The 21,611-nt window shown below is 33.6% G+C and overlaps 1 protein-coding gene and 1 long non-coding RNA gene across 2 annotated transcripts; both read right to left on the reverse strand.

Moving 5' to 3' along the window:
• Nucleotides 1-281: 281 nt before the first annotated feature.
• LOC132721870 (rho GTPase-activating protein 15-like) lies at nucleotides 282-10,963 on the reverse strand. The gene is made up of 8 exons (XM_060706248.1): nucleotides 10,958-10,963; nucleotides 9,746-9,839; nucleotides 8,561-8,686; nucleotides 6,351-6,449; nucleotides 5,455-5,532; nucleotides 3,314-3,445; nucleotides 1,776-1,881; nucleotides 282-1,188 (listed from the first exon to the last, which is right to left on the reverse strand). Exons 1-8 carry the CDS (start codon nucleotides 10,961-10,963, stop codon nucleotides 1,017-1,019), a joined length of 813 nt encoding a protein of 270 aa, XP_060562231.1. The 3' UTR covers nucleotides 282-1,016.
• Nucleotides 10,964-13,346: 2,383 nt separating this feature from the next.
• Nucleotides 13,347-21,410, reverse strand: LOC132721868 (uncharacterized). The gene is made up of 3 exons (XR_009624532.1): nucleotides 20,217-21,410; nucleotides 13,964-14,019; nucleotides 13,347-13,422 (listed from the first exon to the last, which is right to left on the reverse strand). It is a non-coding gene; the product is annotated as an uncharacterized LOC132721868 (long non-coding RNA).
• Between the last annotated feature and the right edge of the window lie 201 nt (nucleotides 21,411-21,611).

Genomic DNA, 21,611 nt, shown 5'->3' on the forward strand with positions numbered 1-21,611 from the left:
GATTGCTCAATCAAACTCAACCAATTACAATATACATGAATATAGATTAACACAACGTATCGTTAATACTTAATTGAAAACACTGAGATAATAATTCTGAATATGCCATATTCGACGAAGATGTATGCTAGAAAACCTTTAGGCATATGATCAACTTAATAATAGTTCGACCTCGGTTGGCTCGAACTACCGATCTCTCGAACAAATTTGCACAGGCCCTCCGAGTTCGAGCGAACGAAGTTCGACTGTATTTAAAGTTTTTTCTTTCCGTTGCCATGGCAACCAGAATTCTGCATGGAATTAAATTCTTTAAACAATTTTTAAAGGTGACCACCAAAGGAACATTCCTGTGAAGTTTGGATGAAATTGGCTTAGTGGTTTATGAGGAGATGTCATTTAAAGTAAAAGTTTACGGACGGACGGACGGACGACGGACGGACGACGGACGAAAAGCGATCACAAAAGCTCACCCTGTCACTTTGTGACAGGTGAGCTAAAAAAGACCAGATAAAGGGAAAAAAGAGGTATTTATGAAACATTAATGGATAATCTTCAGCCAATTTAAAAACTCAACACTTATTTAACAATTAATTGTTAACTACCCTTCATTTCATAAATCACAATGGAAGATGGAGAGTGAAAACCATATTTTTGTCCTATGCTTCAGGGTATCAAAGGGCTGTAACTCTTCTGTCTTATCATGATAAAAGTTATGGATACAAAAATTTCAAATTTTAGTGCATTACACTTGCACATGGTTTAACAACAAAGTCCATACTATGGAATAATAATATTAATAATAATATGGTATCACTATTTCTTTTTTCTTTTGCAGATATTTTATGCTGAAGGTTAAAGTATGTCCAATCATGTGTACACATGGCACTCTGATCCTCTGTACATGATAATTTAAACACAAGCTTCATGCCATATATGTTTTGTTTTTTTCTGTCGGGATACATCGTATACAATACTTTCTTTGAATAATACAGTTTTCAACTTCTACAGTTGTAGTCTCATCTAAACAGTTTTGTGTATTCTAAGAGAACATATTCAACAATACGACTCTGGTACACCATGCTGGTAGCCAGGTTCTGATGCTGAACCTCGGGCCATATCAACGTCGGTCCAAACACGATCGCCAGTTGATGAGCACCCATCTTGTTCTCTTTACTCAAATCATTCACTCTGTCAAATATAAAGATATAATTGTATCAATAAATTATAAAGGCTTAAAGACAGGACAGATATTTTCTCTTAAGCAGAAGACAATATAATTGGTTAGAGAAAGGGATTTTTTGTTGGATTTTAAGTCAGACTGACACTGTAAAGGTCATATGGTGAAGAAAGATCTCAAGGTGCCCCTTCACGCAGTATAGAACCACAGATCTTCCATAAGCTTCTGGATGTAAAATCACTGACCGTCAGTGGAAAACACATTGTGCCATTTATAATGGTTTTTTTTTTTGTTATTTGGGTAAATTTTGATCCATTTATACTGTCGTAGAGTTATTTTTAGTTATATATGTTGATTTTGTTCCATTTGTAGTGTATAGTGTCATTTTTAATTATATGGGTTGATTTTAAGTTGCAAAGACAAAACATCATACAGTGATTTTCCACCCATAACCTCATCAATGACAACAAAACAATGGTTTACTCTCATCTATTTACCAACAATACCACCCACACCTTTATAAGCAGTTCCAACAGAAGTCAAAGTTTTATATAAAGTCCATGATTATAAATTACTGTAAAGAAAGAAATATACTTACTTTGACAAATGTTTAAATAGAACTTTTATAGTTTCATAATTTGGCTTTGGTAATTCTTCTACAGTTGCTTTAATCCCTTTAAATCTATCAGATGCTTTTTCATTTACTGAAACAGAAATAGAGTATCATAATTAAAGATATAAGCTGGTGAAAATGTAGATATAAGGATAACAGAAAGCATGTACATGTATATCAAATCCTACATTTAAAGCAGCACGCCTCCAGATTCATCCTAATTTTCATGAAAATTTTGAAAATGTATTTAAAGGTAAAATATTGTGAAATGAACTAAGACAGTACTTGACACATTACAATCCGCACTTGAAAACCATGTAAATTACCAAAAAGAGGTCAAACGCAGTAGAAATATGATGAAAAATACTACAAAATACTGTCATTAATTGCACACAAGATTATAAATTATCACTTGAATCTTTAATTTGTTTACTTTTCTCAAAGTTTTAATATGTTTTTAACAAGTTTAATTTTCTTGAAATATTTTGGGTCATAGTAATTTAAATAACATCTATATTAACTCAATTTAATACAAGTACATTCAAGTATATTAAAAGTACATGTTATTTCAGCACTTTCAAAACAAAAGAGCCATTATGGCCCTTACTTGCTCATCTGAGGATTTGATTTAAATGGACAAGATTTAATTATCAGGAAATTCCCATATTCCTGATAAAGTTTCATAAAAATCAGCCAAGGGGTTGAGGAGATAGATATTAGAGTTATTCATGTATTTAGCATGCAGACAGTCTAAGATTTTAACAATTTCTTCAATGTCAAATACCTCAGCAGTGAGCATTTTAATCTCATACAATAAGGCTTAAATGTGTTGTCCTATGTAATTCTACATGTATATTAACTAAGTGACCAATTGGGGGAAGACGGGGATACTGACGCAAGGGACATAATAAGATCAGTTTCATGAAAGTCCAGTAAGCAATATCACATGCACAATATCTATGCCCTGAGCATTGTAATTTCACACAATAACACTTAAATGTGTTTTTCTTTCTAAAGTACAATGTATGTATCATTCAAGTGACTCTGTGGCAAGGCCAATATTGACCCAAGAGACATGATTTAGATCAGATTTGTAAATGTTCATAAGGCGATGATACATGCCAAATATCTAAGTTCTAGGCACTGTAGTTTCAAACAAGACTAACATGTGTTTTCCTATAAAAGTCTTTATAAATTAATTGACTCCCTGGGGCGGGGACAATATTGATCTAAGGAAACCCAAACTTGTATTCTGCACATCATCTTATTAAAAGTAACATTTATGCCAACTTCCTTTTATGAGTTCAAAAGATACAGAGTGGACAGAAATTTTTTACATGTGACCTTGACCTGAGAAAGGTCAAACCATAAGCTCTGCACATCATCTCATTATGGTTCACATTTTCTGCCTGGTAGTTTCAATTTCCTTCCATCACTTAAAAAGATACAGAGCAGACAACCAGGTGTATGACAATATATGTACAAAACTTTTTTTCATGTATATAAAAAATAACAATGCTTACAAAAACTTTTAAGGAATTTATCAAATAAGGCATATGTAAACAATGGATCCTTCATCTCTCGGAAGAATAACTTCAAAGTCCCAGTTAGTACATTCACATCCCACATCGGGTCATCCAAGTCATACTGCTCTCCTGAAACACAACATGAAAACAAATTCTTTACTGTATTTAAAAGTATAGGGTTTTTTTTATGTTATTTTAGTAGTTTTAAACAAATTCTTTGGTAATATCACAGTGATTGATCCATCTAACTGGCTATCTTTGATAACAAACAAGTAAAAACCAACTTCCTCACAAGTGACTGATGATTAATATTAGTAACATTGACAAAGCTGAATTCATATGGCATTTTTTAGTGTTTTTTCCCAGCTTTAATGGAGGAGTCAGACACTCCTTAACAGTCATTGCAGACACAAGAAAGCACACGAGTAGAACCACGAAACATTTGTAAGCAGCCTGCCATGGTGACTGCTTGACATAAGAGATTTCAATGCCCTTGACATGACAGGCAATTTGGGATCAGCAAAAGTACATGCTCATGATGAGGCGTAAAAACCAGACTGCAACCATCACCATTTGATCATGGACAATCCTATACTCATTAACTAGAATGATAAAAATTAAATTTATCATTAATTTTACTATATTGTCTTATCACAGAAAAGTAATATCTTTCATAAGCTATGTTATACATGTAATTTAAAAACAAAAACAGGCCATAAATATGTCAAAAATAAGTCATCTGATGCCAAAAGAGAACATAACCAGAGTCACATTGTCAATGACTAAAGCTAAGGTAAGTAACTCTGCTTTTACTATCTGGAATTTTGGATACAAAACTCAATGCCACTTAGACAGAAGATAGTCTTTAAGGTTAATTTTTCCACCACTACTTTTTCAAGCTCAAATCAAAAACTGTATCAGAAAGACTAAAATGATTCTTTGATAGTGTAGGGGCTGGCTAAAGCACAGAAATAATTTCACATGTTTTCAGAATTGCATGAACAATGCATTACTTCAGTCACTTTGTTTTCATTATAAGCAAATACAATATTTTTGTTAAACTATAACAAGAGGGCCATGATGGCCCTGAGGTCGCTCACCTGTATATAGGCCTCCCCCCTCCCCCTGGCAGGGCCAATTTTAACCCAAGGGCTTTTATTTGAAAAAACTTGGTAGACACCCATAAGAAGATGTTTCATGCTAAACATTTAAGCTCTAGCTCATTGAGTTTTTTCAAAGAAGTTTTTACTATACACATATAGTTAAAAAAATGACACCCCTGGGGCGGGGCCAGTTTTGACCCCAGGGCTTTTATTTGAACAAACTTTGTAGACACTTACTAGAAGATGTTTCATGCTTAATATCTAAACTCTAGCTATTCAGGTTTTTTCACAGAAGAGTTTAAGTTTTTGCAATACACATATAAGGAAAATCAATCACCCCGTGGCGGGGCCAATTTTGGCCCCAGGGCTTTTATTTGAACAAACTTTGTAGACACTCACTAGAAGATGTTTCATGCTTAATATCTAAACTCTAGCTATTTGGGTTTTTTCAAAGAAGATTTTTAAAGTTTTTGCTATACACATATCAGGAAAATCAATGACCCCCGGGGCAGGGCCAATTTTGACCCCAGGGCTTTTATTTGAACAAACTTTGTAGACACCCATTAGAACATGTTTCATGCGAAATATCTTAGCTCTAGCTCTTTGAGTTCTTTAAAAGATTTTTAAGTTTTTACTATATGCATATAGGGAAAATCAATGACCCCCTTGGGCGGGGCCAATTTTGACCCCAGGGCTTTTATTTGAACAAACTTGGTAGACACTCACTAGAAAATGTTCCATGCCAAATATCTAAGCTCTAGTTTTTTAAAAGAAGATATTGAAAGTTTTTTCTTTCGGTTGCCATGGCAACCAGAGTTCTGCATGGAATTAAATTCTTTGAACAAATTTTAAAGGTGACCACCAAAGGTACATTCCTGTGAAGTTTGGATGAAATTGGCTTAGTGGTTTATGAGGAGATGTTATTTAAAGTAAAAGTTTACGGACGGACTACGGACGGACGACGGACGAAAAGCAATCACAAAAGCTCACCCTGTCACTTTGTGACAGGTGAGCTAAAAAGTAAGTTATACAAACCTTGATCTACCATACATCGTAATTTCTGTATCTGAGATATATTTCCACCTATTCTGTAAATACCTTCATGTTCTAAACCTGAAGTACAAAATATATTACACATGTATATTGTATATCATTTGTATTGTTTATTGGCTACAATGTTATGATAAAATATAATCTTAATGAAATAGAAACAAATGGATGTGGGAGGTTACAAGGTATATTTTACAGACATTATATAACCATGTAAATTATAGTATTATTTTTTTTACATAATTCAAACATTAGAGTGAAAGGATGAGGTATTTATAACTCCTACATGTCTAACTAACCTTTCATAAAAGACCTAGAGGCCATATCGACTTACAAATATTTCTTTATATTAAGTTTTTTTTTGTTATTATTTTTTTTTTTAATATTTTTATGTCATTTTTTGTTCAAAGTCACACCAACACTGTAATGTTCATATACCACTTGAAAGCTAGCAAGAAAGCTGCCTCACATGAAAACAAATAAAACTCCATGTCAGGATTCGGAAGCACAATGTTGAGGGGAACGTGAACTGTGTACACAGCAAAACAACATTGATGCCTGTTTTCTTTTAGGCCTCAATTATCAAGATGGACCTTAAGGGAAACTCAACAAATGGCAACATTCAAACTTCAACAGGATAACATTGGTTGCATTATTTCAGATATAAGTTTACACCAGTACTTGAGTAGAAGCTAGTAAATGAGCATCCTAAAGCAGCAGAAATATTTGCCTCTTTCATGTAATGAAATTAGTGAGTGGCAAGAAATCAGGGACAGTTATAAATGCAATATTGGCAAACAAATAGCCTTTCCTTATATTTACATTATTAATTCAGATATGTATCAAAATAAATATTTTAAAGCAGCAAAAACTGTCTGTACCTCTTCTTTCAATAGCTTCTATTGACTTTATAACAAACATTGGCACTTTCATTTTTTCTTTGGCACACAACTGCTTGATATCTGAACCAAACACAGCATCTGAAGAAAACAAAATATACAGGGAATATTAGCATGTTACAAAACTGATTTATTTTCTCACTGGTAAAATATTGATTGTTGGACTTTAAGAAACATAAGCAATAACAAGAGCTGTCGGTAGGACAGCAACGCTCGACTATTCTTAGTGCTTGATAGTAAAAAAAAATGCTTGATACAATTACCTCCTCCTGTTTACAGGTTGGGGTAATGATGGTGAACAAGTGTGCAAAGTTTCAAAGCCATATGTCAATGGACTTTGAAAATATTTGAACTATTACAAAAACTTTAACGTAAATTCTAAGTCAAAAAAGGGGCATAATTCTGTCAAAATGCTTGATACAGTTACCTCCTCCTGTTTACAGGTTGGGGTCATGATGGTGAACAAGTGTTCAAAGTTTCAAAGCCATATGTCAATGGACTTTGAAAATATTTGAACTATTACAAAAACTTTAACGTAAATTCTAAGTCGAAAAAGGGGCATAATTCTGTCAAAATGCTTGATACAGTTACCTCCTCCTGTCTACAGGTTTGGGGTCATGATGGTGAACAAGTGTGCCAAGTTTCAAAGCCATATGTCAATGGACTTTGAAAATATTTGAACTATTACAAAAAACTTTAATGTAAATTCTAAGTCGAAAAAGGGGCATAATTCTGTCAAAATGCTTGATACAGTTACCTCCTCCTGTCTACAGGTTGGGGTCATGATGGTGAACAAGTGTGCAAAGTTTCAAAGCCATATGTCAATGGACTTTGAAAATATTTGAACTATTACAAAAACTTTAACGTAAATTCTAAGTCAAAAAAGGGGCATAATTCTGTCAAAATGCTTGATACAGTTACCTCCTCCTGTCTACAGGTTGGGGTCATGATGGTGAACAAGTGTGCCAAGTTTCAAAGCCATATGTCAATGGACTTTGAAAATATTTGAACTATTACAAAAACTTTTACATAAGTGGTTACGCCGACGCGGACACCAACGCCGACGCCGACGCTCGGGTGACTACAATAGCTCTACTTATTCTTATCGAATAGTCGAGCTAAAAACGTTACTGACAACTTTCACATCCCCCTATTTCTGTCTTGACAATAACTCTTCATTTATGGAGGAAATTGAGGGAAAGCATTTAAAAAATAATAATTGGTAACAAGAGCTGTCGGTAGGACAGCAAGGCTCGACTATTCTTAGTGCTTGATAGTAAAAAAAAATGCTTGATAGAGTTACCTCCTCCTGTCTACAGGTTGGGGTCATGATGGTGAACAAGTATGCAAAGTTTTAAAGCCATATGTCAATGGACTTTGAAAATATTTGAACTATTACAAAAACTTTAACGTAAATTCTAAGTCGAAAAAGGGGCATAATTCTGTCAAAATGCTTGATAGAGTTACCTCCTCCTGTCTACAGGTTGGGGTCATGATGGTGAACAAGTGTGCAAAGTTTCAAAGCCATATATCAATGGACTTTGAAAATATTTGAACTATTACAAAAACTTTAACATAAGTGGTTACGCCGACGCAGACGCCGACGCTTGGGGGACTACAATAGCTCTACTTATTCTTATCGAATAGTCGAGCTAAAAAAGCACTGTACTTGCTAGAAAGTATGTTTTTCCCCACAATATAGAAGTGACAATTCCAATTTTTGAAATTGCAAATTCTTAAGAAAATCAACAATGGACAGAAAATTAAATTTGATGTGAAGTTTTTGAGAATGTGCAACCAAAGTTACACAGCCAGTTCTTTTACACTAAATAAATTGCTCAACATTTTCTATAATTTCATACTGATGCAATTTGCAACACTTTTCCCAATTCCCAATGTTGTTACCCCATAGTGCAGCAACAGGTTAACTCTTAGTTTGAAACAATGGCAGTTATCTTGTCACCACAGAAGTTGACGATATGTTGGCGGCAGTCATAAAACAATTGAAAAGATCTGAAGTAACATATATATAAATACTTATTTATAAACACATCTATAAAAATTTATATTATTTACCCCCAAAAAATCACATTTTGTGACAATTCCAGGGTGTGTTAGGGGAGGTGCCAAACTGATGTAAAAACAGCTCAAAATTGCATATTTCATTAACACATACCTTTATATACACATACCTTTATATATACCCTTTTTGATAAGTTTCTCCTTCTCACTTCTGTTGCTCATAAACCTTTCCAACACATTCTTAATTTTCCCTTTTCTTTCTAATGTTCCAGAGTCAGACGGTTTTCTACTGTGACCTTTATCAGAAAATCATAACACGCATGAATAACCACTCTAAACAAATACCTTTGATTTTCATATTTTTTTTTTAAAGGAAATCCACTGAGGCCTAGTAGCCAAAAAGCATAAAATTTGAATTTGTACAGTATACAGTATATCAGCTGTGTTCTTAAAAAAGATAAATAAGAAACTTACTTTGAAATAAATTGAAAATTGTATTTTTGTGCTATTCCTTTTCCAATAGGAGTGAAAAGCATTGCAACACTTACTTACATCAAATGTAACATTAATCTCGAAATTCTCAAAAATTCTCAAAAATCTCTAAAAATTATTTCAGGTCTCGTCATGTCAAAAATTCTCAATGGTGTCCCTTTAAGATTTATTCTGCATGACTTTTGGTAAAGTCCATAGTAAGTTTCAGATATTTGGATTTTAAAATACTTATCCTAAAGCAGCTAAAGTATGGAACCTGGTCAGACCATATGCATGTGCAAGCTTATCTAGCTCTATACCGTTGGAACTGATACATTAAAATTGTTAAATTGATGTTAGCACCTAAATACCTGGTAATAATGTTTCTTCAGCCTAGTCAAGTGAAAATTTTTTCAATTAAATCAATGTATGATAAATTACTATATATCTTGTTTTTACTTCAGATAATCTGTTTGGTTCTGATGTTAAGTAGGTGCCCATCTAAACTTTACTTTGAGCATAATTTGGCATACAAGAAGAACCGTGAACTTTCTGCAACAGCTGAAAATGTCATTTTTCTTGAGAATATGACCCCTGTTAAGCTCAATGCCACTAAGGTCATACAAATAGAAGATTTATAAGTATAATGCTGTACAAAAATTCAGGGGACGGGAAATTTTTGACAGCAATAAAATCAAAAACTAACAATAAGTTGAAAATCACAGACTTGGTTTCATTGAGTATCTTCATGACAGAAAATGCAAAGTGCAATATCTCTCATGTTCCCAAGCACCCTCTGGACCATCTTTATATGTATTATTATCAATTAACCCAAAGGTACAAAATTTAACAACACTCATGATTTAGTTTTTAATGATATATACCTTTAAATGAAGGTTTCCTGGAAACTTTTTCAGGTTCTGGTGTGAGTGTTGACATACTAGGTTGACTGGAGCCTGGAGTGTCAGGAGAACCACCCTGAAATATAAACTTCACCTTATAACAAAAACACAACATTGATTGTTTCCTTTTTTTTTCCTTTGGTTGGTTAAAAAGGCATCAGGCCAAAATTTAGCTAAGATGGTGACTTCCTGGTACTGGTAAAGGAATCAAAGAACCAAAGTCTGCGCCAACTACTTTCTTCATATACAGGTTAAAATTTTGTTTGCATGAACTTGGATCACTCAAATACCTCCCTATACTAAAACTCATCACCGAGTTCCCACCAAATTGCTGTGATCCAACAGCAGCATCATAGAAATAAACTTATCATTGAATGTTGATAAAAAAAACCTGCAAAACACCTTTATTCCTAAAACATATAACACCGCAACTGGGGCAAACCTGACCCGTCCTTATCATCAATGCAAAAAATAAATTTAAAAATAATTATAATAATATTAAAAAGTACTTTATAACTGTGGTTCTTTTAAAGGAAGAATAAATTTGTATAATTCAAAAAAACATCGTCATTTAGCTTTATTACACTTGAGTTATACAAAATTATTGACTCTGCCTGATTTCACAATGCAGCATTTAACATATAGAGGCAAATAAAGAGAAGTTAAAAGTGCAGCCTTTTTTTTTCTCCTCTATCTCTCTTATACTATATATATTATCCTGTTTTAAATTGTAAACAGCTGTGTTGATAAATGAGCTATCGTTTCTCTACTGTTAAGATTTAAAAGGAACAGCATGGATCCCTGATCAGGACTGCCGGGCACAGGTGGTCTGGATCCATGTGGTCGCAAACCCATTATGGTTGGTTTTGTGTTGACACGGGCTCAAATGATCTTAAAGTACATCAAAACAATGATGATTGATAGTATTTCTCACTCAAAAGAATTTAATATATTCAGTGTTATTTTTTGATTTCTTTGGATGAAGTTTCCTGGTTTTGTCACAAAAGTCATTTTGTGGCTTCTTAAACTGCGAAGGATTGTATATTTCTCAAAAGGAATGCAAATCAATGTACGATTTTAACAGCCCAAAGAATGGGAAATTCTGTTAGGATTGACCTACCACGAAAATTAAGACGTATAATAATGAATTTTTTTCAGATATAACATTATTTCTTTCCAAATTGACTGTTCTACCTTCATATTAAATCTTAAAATTGGCTTATATTTTCTTTCTTCAAAAGCTTCTTTATATTTTGGGTGTCCAGAAGTTACTTATTGTATACAAAGCATGAGCCATCTTTTTGTACTTCATATATGCTTTTATAGCAATTACAATTTTTGGAAAGTAGGGGGGGGCATTTATAGTAATTTAGTTATATTTATGGAATCAAAATCTTACATTATAGTAATTTGTATATTGTATGGAAAATCCCTAGCTACTTTGTTTTACATTCTAATTTCTTCTCCACATTTTAGTGCTATTTTTCAGGATGAAAACATTATTCCATGAACAAGAAAAAAACTAATATCGATGGCTTATGTGCGTTTATACAGACAGATATGTTTGCTTACCAGCTCTTTGGTGGGTGCTTGTATGGTATTTTATTAAACCATTCCTGCATTTTAATTCATCATCAGCTTGCAATAATATCTGACAATTAGGGACAAGTTATTCTGAAAATATTGAACAAATCGATTTATAAATATTAAAACAATCCATATAAATATTTGAACAAAATCCATATAAATATTAAACAAATCATTAAAATATTGAACAATATTCCATATAAAATATTGACAAAATCCATATAAAATTATTGAACAAAATCCCTATAAAATATTAAACAAAATCCATATAAAATATTGAACAAATCCATATAAAATATTAAAACAAAAATCCATATAAAAACAAGCAATGATCATTGTATTGAAATCATCCATAAGTCCCCTACAGTTAGAACCCCCAGCAACATTCTGAAGGGCCATTGGCCATTCACTAATGTTTCAATTTTTCTCTTTTTTTTTAAAGAAAATTTGTGGAAAAGTTCTTTAAAAGTGAGTCACAGGAAACAGTTTTTTATGAACCCAAATAGACTGAAGGACACTTAAAGTAAATTTTTTCAAACCATCCCCGTTACCAAAATATAACATTTTTAAATCCATACAAAAATATTGAACAAAATTCCATTATTTAACAAAGCCTCTTGTCAGCAGCCAGAATTTCTACAAATGGGATAAGTTACAGACCTTAGATCAGTCTAACACTGTGAACCATCTTGATCTGGTCGTGCCACTGTTCCCTAACTTTCAGTCAGAACATAGTCTTGACATTTTTCCCTATAATGACAGATTAAAAAATTGTTGCATGTTCATTTCAGATATTAGGCATTGATAAGGGTCTAGAACAAATTATTGAACATTAATCCATGTTGCAGGACAACAGTGATCTAGGAACCTTAGTTTAGCTCTCAAGTTAATTACACAATACTAACCGATTTCCAAACACAATTATAAGAAAGACATTAGGTTTTATGATGGATGAGCCCACAGGCTATTATAACTGAGCGTTACCCAATAATAACATGTTATACTAATAACAATGTGACAGGGTAAATCTTTTGAAGGTTCATATTCATAAAGTCTCGGTTATGTAAAGGTCATTACCCTTTACATTCCAAAAAATACCTTGTTAGAAGGAAAACCTTCAGGTGCTTGCCCCTTCCTGCATTATTTTTCATTAGAAGTTAGAAACCTGCATGAGTAGTTATCACCATTCAGAGAATCTGGCTGATTACTTTAACCGTTACCTGCTGGTGGGAACTGAATATACCCTGTTACCAGTGTTTTGTTTTGTTTGTTTGATTGGACTTTTATGCTCCCACCCACACAGTATTAGGTTCATTTGGCGACGTTCAGCTTTACTGGTGGAGGAGACTTTCAAGTGCCCTTTCGTGAATTTTTCAGGCACGAATTGAGAACCTCAGAAGAACCAGCCGATTTTCCCGTAAGCTAACTAGATATCTTCCTCACATTAAAAGCTAAAAGGCCCTGTTGAGATTCGAACCCACAGCGATGATGGGGCAAAGTGGTTTGAAGTTTGGCGACCTTAACCAACTTGTATTATCTGACCATTTGAAGCTGCACTGATTGCTATTCAGTCAATACTAAATTTGAATTTTTCCCTAAAAGTGATGAATGATTATGCCCGATTGTAAGTTGGATAGTCAGTTTTTCGTATTTAGTGTGGTAGGGTTCAATACATGAAATTCCAAAGTCACTAGCAGATTCAAACCAACAAGCAGCAAGGTGAAAATCTAAGAAAGGGCAAGAAATTGAAAGAAATTTCTTTAACAAATTGCCAACAAAAAATTTAATACAGTATGTACATTTAAAAAAAACATTTCCAGTTAAATTTCACAAAACTAACTTTGCTTTCCTGTCAGATAAACATAACAAAATTTGTACTCAACCCCAATGGTATTTCTTGCTGGTGTATTTTTCTGGTATCTTTATCAAACTGTACACGTTGCCAAGGTAACAAGTGGTTTCATATTTCCCATGAGGTTGCTCCTGCTTTTAAGGTTGAGAGGATTTCTGGTCTTTGTAAGAATACTAGGTTAGAGCCTCCGAGCTTCACATATGTCATGGCCCACTTTTTTCTGTAGATGATTATAAATATAATAATATTATTCTTAAGCTTTTCTGTGACTGAAGGCAATGTGTTTATTTTATTTATACAGTTTTACATTAAACTAAATGTTCCAGAAAATTTCCTTGACAAAGCAAGTCTGTACAAAATTGGCAGCTCAATTTAAAAATTCCGTATGTACTTATTTACGTAAACTCAGTTTTATTAATATTTATAAATTGGTTTATTTGGGTTTTTTTTACGATGTACCAAAACAGTATTGGTTATAATGGCTCTGAAACAGGAAAGGATGATTTGTTGCTAACCTCGGGTGCTTACAAACTTCAAAGCAACACCAGGGGTCAAAACCACCTCACCTGCTAGGCGCTAGAGAAGCTTTGACTCCAGTTAATCAAAACCCTTAGTTGCCTCTAAGATCCCAGGGATGACGGAGTGCGCTTGCAATTCTTTACTTTCCCTTAAATTAAAGTAACTGCCTCACCACAAGGGGGACTAATTTATAAATGAATTCTTTAACTGTGATAAGCAAAAAATATGAATGAAAGACTTACGATGGTTTCTTGCCATTTATGAATTTACATTTATTCAAGAAGCCTTCTATAGGTTCCTGAAAACAGAAATATAAAATTAAATACACGTCATCACAATAATTCATGCCTTCAAAATACAATAAACATTATCATAAAATATTATTATTTTTTTCTTATCATAAAGATTTTCTTTTTTAAAAATATACACGTTGTTGTTTTAACTTTTTAAGATTTTACAATAAAACAATAAAAGTGGAACAAACAATCAACACAGGATAAGTTTTAAAGTTTATTTAATGATGCCAACCGACGTTTTTAAGATTTTTAGTGTTTCAACATGACTTATATTCTTAGATCATTTAAATTGTCCTGTCACTATAGATAAAACTAAATTCATTTACGTTGTTATAATTTTACATATAAATAGTAAAAAGTCTTTTCAAAATATTACATTCATGCATTGGAAGCAGCTGAGGCTTTGATCCATTATAGAGCCATGGTCTGCCTGTACATCCGTAGAGTCGGAACAGTCAATATAAAATATTGTCATTGGAACAACTTTAAAATCCTTAACCTACTAGAACCAAAAGTGATTAATCTTTGTGAGATCCGTTTAGTGCCAGAAGCCAGCCTACAAATCCATTCAGTATGATCAGACAGTAAACTGGCGTCTGAACACCTTCACAAATTTTTATATCTGAATAACACTAAAATTGATAATGGACAGGTCAAAAAGGTACCCGGGACAAGTCCATTTGGGTAATTCAGCAGGCTAAAGGTTAGACCACTTCCTAAATCTTGATATACATGTTGTACTTATGTATGTGAATCACACAAACATGAGATATGTGAACGTTTTTATCAAGATAGGGTCACTATGGGAGGGAGGAACTATCATTCATACATACTGTAAATTTCTATATAAACACCAGCTGGGTACTGTCCTCTTTAAATAAATCCTATCAATATCATATATTTTTGTTATGATGAACATTAGAAATGTCTATTTATAAAGAGACTGAAATCTGTCATTTTAAGACATCATATGATATTACATTTGATAAAATAACATAAATCCTGATCAGTGCTGTAAACAATTGTACAGACTTGTACATGTATATCTCCTGTAGCTTTACATAGTCATTTTCTATATTTAGCATTAGTAATTTCTAATTATGATACCGGTATTTGATTATTTTGTTAGGGACTATTTTCAGACCAAAAAACATACCTTGTGCAAAAAGTTCTCATGTTAAAAATGTGAAGTGACCAGCAAAAACAATAAAATAAGAGTGAAGTTAAAAATGTGAATTGACCAGCAAAAACAATAAAATAAGAGTGAAATTAAACTCACACACAACATTTTAATAAATGTCTTGCTGAAGGATGTTAAGGAGTAATAATCATGACTGTAATAGATTCCAATTTGACCTTTTAGATAAAAGGGCATATGTATATTAATGAGTAATCATTAATTCAGAGCATATCCTATAACAGTTAATTTGATTTGCAATTACATAATAATGTAATTATGAGATAAATGTCAAGGTCCTCTTCTTACATTGTCATATACAAAGCCTGTTGGGGGGTGACTGGATCTAAACAGTGCGGACCAAGATCAGCTGGCACTTTCCTGCCGTCTAATAATGGTCTACAATGTTCACTATTCAGTCATATACAATGTACATATTTCAAAACTTTTCACAAAAATTATAAATGGTTTTGTCCAGATTTAAAGATGGACCATTCTATTTAAGGCTTAAAGTGTGGTGTGGTGATGGTTAAAACACATTGAGCACGAACCCCCCAGTTTTTTTGCCGTAATAATGCACCTTTGCCACCAATTAATTATAAAGCCAAAGTCAGATACTCATTTTTTTTAAAAATGTTCTGCACTATATTGTAGACTGCTGTATTTCAATAATCATATCCTGAAATCCCTTAAACTACTAATAGAATGTTCCAAACTCAAAGCAGGGTGAGTCCATTACACCATTTCAGTAGGGTATGGGTTAAGTGTGACACTCTTACAAGCGTTCTATTTTGATTGATGAATCTAATTCACACTTCACATCAAACAAGAGCTAGCCATAAGACCGTGAGTGCGCTCAAATATAGTGCTTGATAGTTAGAAAAGGAACATAACTCAACAACAAGGGTGCCATAGTCACAAAATACGCCCGTTTACGAAAGCTTTAGATGGAGATGGGGGCATTATGGATAAGTGTTATCTAGCAAGCAAGTTTTTATTCTTGGCACTCACAGTGTTGTTAAAATGAACCTTAAAACAAATCAGTAGGGAAGATATGCACAGGATGTGTGACCTTGACCTTGGTTCGCAGGGACCTGAATTTTATGCACGGCACTCAGCCTCACAATGATGAACATTTGTGCCAAATTATATTGAAATCCCTCTATGCATGTAGAAGTTTTGCTCCAGACAAGCGTTTTTCTATGAGCTCTTAACTGTGACCTTCACCTTTGACCTAGAGACTTGGTTCATGTGCAGGGCACTACGTCTCATGGTGGTGAACAATTCTATAAAGTAACATTAAAAATTCCTCCATGCATGTTAGAAAATATTGCTCCAGACAACATCTGGATATTTAATCATCTCCAGTGACCTTGACCTTGCAAATATTAACCTAAATTAAATGTGTCACACCTGTAGTCATGATAGTTACCATTTGTGCTACAATCCATCAATAAATGATGACTAAATGGTCCCTATACACATCTTCAAATTTTATCTGAACTTTGACCTCTATATTGTGTAACCTTGACTTTTGGTCGCAGGGATCTGAATTTTGCGTGCGACACTCAGCCTCACAATGGTGAACATTTGTGCCAAGTTATATTGAAATCCCCCTATGAATATAAGAAGTTTTGCTCCAGACAAGCGTTTTTCAATGAGCTCTAAGTGTGACCTTGACCTTTGACCTGGATCATGCATGGAGCAATACATATCATGGTGGTGAACATTTCCATATAAGTATTATCAAAAATTCTTCCATACATGTAGGAGATATGCTCCAGACAAAATCTGGATATTTCACCATCTTTAGTGACCTTGACCTTGCATATATTGACCTAAAGTACATGTGTCACAGCTGTAGTCATGATAATGACCATTTGTGTTACAATCCCTCAATAAATGATGATTAAATCGTCCCTATACACATCTTCATATTTTTATCTAAACTTTGACCTCTATGTGTGACCTTGACCTTGGCTGCAGGGACCTGAATTTTGTGCGCGACACTCCGCCTCACAATGGTGAACATTTGTGCCAAGCTTATATTGAAATCCCTCTATGCATGTGGAAGTTTTGCTCCGGACAAGCGTTTTTCAATGAGCTCTAAGTGTGACCTTGACCTTTGACCTAGAGACCTAGTTCATGTGCGTGACATGGCTTCTAATAATGGTGAACATTTCTATGCAAATTTCATTAAAATCCCTCCATGCGTGTAGGAGATATGCTCCGGACAAAATCTGGATATTTCATCATCTTTAGTGACCTTGACCTTGTATATATATTGACCTAAATTATATGTATCACAGCCATAGTCTTAATAATGACCATTTGTGTTACAATCCCCTCAATAAATGATGACTAAATGGTCCATATACACATCTTCATATTTTTATCTGAACTTTGACCTCTATGTGTGACCTTGACCTTGGCCGTAAGGACCTGAATCTTGCGCGCGACACTCCGCCTCACAATGGTGAACATTTGTGCCAAGTAATATTGAAATCCCTCTATACATGTGGAAGTTTTGCTCCGGACAAGCAATTTTTCAATGAGCTCTAAGTGTGACCTTGACCTTTGACCTAGAGACCTGGTTCATGTGCGCGACACTGCTCCTCATAGTGGTGAACATTTCTATGAAGTTTCATTAAAATCCCTCCATACATGTAGGAGATATGCTCCGGACAAAATTGGACGCCGCCCGCCCGACCGCCAGGGGCGTTCCCATAATACGTCCCGTTTTTCAAAAGGGCGTATAAAAAGTTTACTCAAGAGTTATTTGACCTGTGCCCATCATGAGAACAGTGTGTGAACTTTCAACCTTTTCCCTATGTTAGTTTTTAAGATACCAATAATTAATCCAAATGGGACGGCAAAGCCGGGGAAAGTACATTAGCTATATATCAAGGTAATAAAATGGGAACTGAATTTGGCGTAGTAAGTAGTTAAGGATTCAGCTGCTAAACTAAGGGCTTATAATTCTAAGCCCTCAGTACTGCTGCCTAGTACTGTTCTCTGATAGAACCAGTACTGGTTTATACAGGACAATGACTCAAATAAGCTAGTCTGCTGTCACTGCAAACAAATTTCAATAAATAATCTAAATCTCAAAACCATTAACAAAAGTGTTATCATAAAATCTGATGTAAACATAATACATGATACTGAGGCAAGCTCTAATGCACACATTCTTATTATGTATTAAATTCAAGTTTTATATTATTAGCATGCTCATTTCCAGTGCTGATTTGTTTGTATACATATCCCAAGCATTAAACAAAATCAATACACCACATCAAATCATTTCCATAAAAGCAAATTAGCTCATTTTGAAAATTGCTATGTCTCTGCAATATCGTTCTACCTATTTGTCCAAAACTTTTTTTTATTACATTTAAATCTAGATTAGGATATTAACTTATCAATAAAATCTGAGTATCTTATGAATAAGTTGTTAGGGAATATTACAGTTAAAATCAGCCTAAATCAGCTATGGACTAGAAATGTGTCATCATGCCACGGATGCCCCCGCATGCAGCCAAAATTTCAGATGTTATAATATTTAGTTCCAAATTTGTTTGCACAATTTTTTTTTTTTTCATTTTAAGTTCAAAGCCCTTAAAACTTTTCATTGCTAACACAAACCATTTCCACAATGTTCAAGGCACTGAAATTATTCAGTCTTAACCTTTTGAAAATAGCATATTTCATATTTTAGCCAAAATAATGGCTACATACATTTCCCAAAAAAAGTATAAGTGCTGAAACTGAAAGTTCAAAAAATTTTCCAACATTCAAGAAAGATAAGTTTGTCCAAAATCATTGAACCACGACCAAATTCAAACTTAAACTGCTTATTCCTAAGATGTATCTATATTATTTTCAAAGTGAAAAGTGACATAATTCTGCCAAAAAATCATCGAACCATGACCAAATTCCAAACTTGACCTGCCCATTCCTTTGACATATCCATATGTCAAATTTGAGTTGAATAGGTAACACTATTATGAACAGAAACTGTAAATTTCATATTATTTTCAAAGTGAAAGGTGCATAACTCTGCCAAAAATCATTGAACCATGACCAAATTCGAACTGGGTATTCCAAAAACATATCCATATGTCAAGTTTGAGTTGAATGTGTTGTACCATTATGGAGATAATGAACGAAAACTGAAATTTTCATATTATTTTCAAAGTGAAAGGGCATAACTCTGCCAAAAATCATCGAACATGACCAAATTCGAACTTGGGACATGTATTTTATCATGGCATATCCATATGTCAAATTTGAGTTTTGAAATGTGTTGTACCTTTTTGGGGAGATTAATGAACGAAAAAACTGAAAAATTTCATATTATTTTCAAAGTAAAAAGAGGGGCATAACTCTGCCAAAATCATCGAACCATGACCAAATTCGAACTTGGCCTGTATTTATCATGACATATCCATATGTCAAGTTTGAGTTGAATGTGTTGTTACCTTGGGGAGATAATGAACGGAAACTGAAAATTTCATATTATTTTAAAGTGAAAGGGGGGCATAACTCTGCCAAAAATCATCGAACCATGACCAAATTCGAACTTACATGTATTTTATTCATGGCATATCCATATTGTCAAATTTGAGTTGAATGTGTTGTACCGTTGGGGAGATAATGAACGAAAACTGAAAATTTCATATTATTTTCAAAGTAAAAGGGGCATAACTCTGCCAAAAATCATCGAACCATGACCAAATTCGAACTTGACCTGTATTTTCTCATGACATATCCATATGTCAAATTTGAGTTGAATGTGTACAACCGTTACTAAGATAATGAACGGAAACTGATGATGACGGAATGACGGAAGGACGGAACAGGGTAACACTATATGCCCCGGCCATTAAATGGCGGGGGCATAAAAAAAACAACAACACCCCCTAAAAATGTTAGTTAAACCTCACCCCATCATACCAACATAAACCCAACAAATTGTAAGAACGTGAAAAACTTGTGAGAAAAAAGAAAGAAGAGACTTACGTTAATATTAACAGTTTGAAATACGGCCTGCGGGTGATGATTGTCATGATGGAGTTGGGAGTGGCCTGTATGGAAGTGGGAGTGGCCTGTAACCACGCCTTCTACAGACTAGAATAAATGTTATACACAAAATGCTATATTTGCTTACAGGTTATATACTGAGCAGTCTGATTAGTAAATAAAGATTATCATTAATGTATATAAGTTAGTATACCTTCAAACATATTGTCACCTCAACTTCAAAATCTTGTCTTAATTAAAGAATAAATCTTGGCCAGAATGTAATATAATGAAGTCCAAGAATGCATTATTATGCACGAGCTGGTTTAATTGATGGCTGCTAGTAAGCCTCCAATTGAGCCAAACTGTTTTAAACATATTTCATAATTTGATTTTTGCAATATACAGGTATTAGCAGCTGACTTGAACAAGTAATCTTTGATAACAACACTTCAAGTAATTGTCAATATATGAATGTATGGACTAAAACTTTTTGTATTTTCAGAAAAATCTTAAAGTCAACAGACTTGTTCATAAACATTTTGTCATTGCCAGTAAATCTTATGAATTTGTTCATATGCCTTATGTTGCCAGTAAGTCTTATACCACTGTAGTCTTGTTCATGATCATTTTGTTCTTGCCAGGAAATCTTATAGTCTTCTAAATTTGCCAGTAAACCTTTAAGTTTTATTCATAAACTTTTTGTTCTTGCTAGTTAAAGTTTTGTTAATCTTAAAGTCTTGTTCATAACCATTTTGTCCCTGTCAGTAAATTATACATATAGTCTTACTTTATAAACTTTTTGTTCTTGATGATATTTACATTAGATATCTTGTACATAAACTGTTCTATAAAGCTATTGTTTGTTCAAGTATCATTTTCTTGTCCATAAACTATATTTTTCAATAAACCTCATTACCCATAAATTATGTTGTTTATAAACTTATTATATGGTGTACTTGTCCATAAACTTAGTGTACAGTGTACTTGTCCATAAACATATTGTGCAGTGTACTTGTCCATAAACTTAGTGTACACTGTATTTGTCCATAAACTTATTGTACAGGGTACTTGTCCATAAACTTATTGTACATTGTATTTATCCATAAACTTATTGTACAGTGTACTTGTCCATAAACTTAGTGTACATTGAACTTGTCCATAAACTTATTGTACAGTGTACTTGTCAATAAACTTATTGTAAAGTGTACTTGTCCATAAACTTAGTTGTACATTGTACTTGTCCATAAACTTATTGTACAGGGGTACTTGTCCATAAACTTATTATACAGTGTACTTGTCCATAAACTTAGTGTACCATTGTATTTATCCATTAAACTTATTGTACAGTAGGTACTTGTCCATAAAACTTAGTGTACATTGTACTTGTCCATT

The sequence above is a fragment of the Ruditapes philippinarum genome, unplaced genomic scaffold (assembly GCF_026571515.1).
Source record: "Ruditapes philippinarum isolate M1 unplaced genomic scaffold, ASM2657151v2 ctg15926_1_1_1_1, whole genome shotgun sequence".
Taxonomy (NCBI): Eukaryota; Metazoa; Mollusca; class Bivalvia; order Venerida; family Veneridae; genus Ruditapes; species Ruditapes philippinarum.

Bases quoted from the DNA above. Each gene is read 5' to 3' on its own strand.
- LOC132721870 (XM_060706248.1), bottom strand. The intron at 6,450-8,560 runs GTATGTGTATAT...TGTTTTCTTCAG, and splicing joins CAAAAAGGGTATATATAAAG to ATGCTGTGTTTGGTTCAGAT. The intron at 3,446-5,454 runs GTTTGTATAACT...GTTGTGTTTCAG, and splicing joins ACGATGTATGGTAGATCAAG to GAGAGCAGTATGACTTGGAT.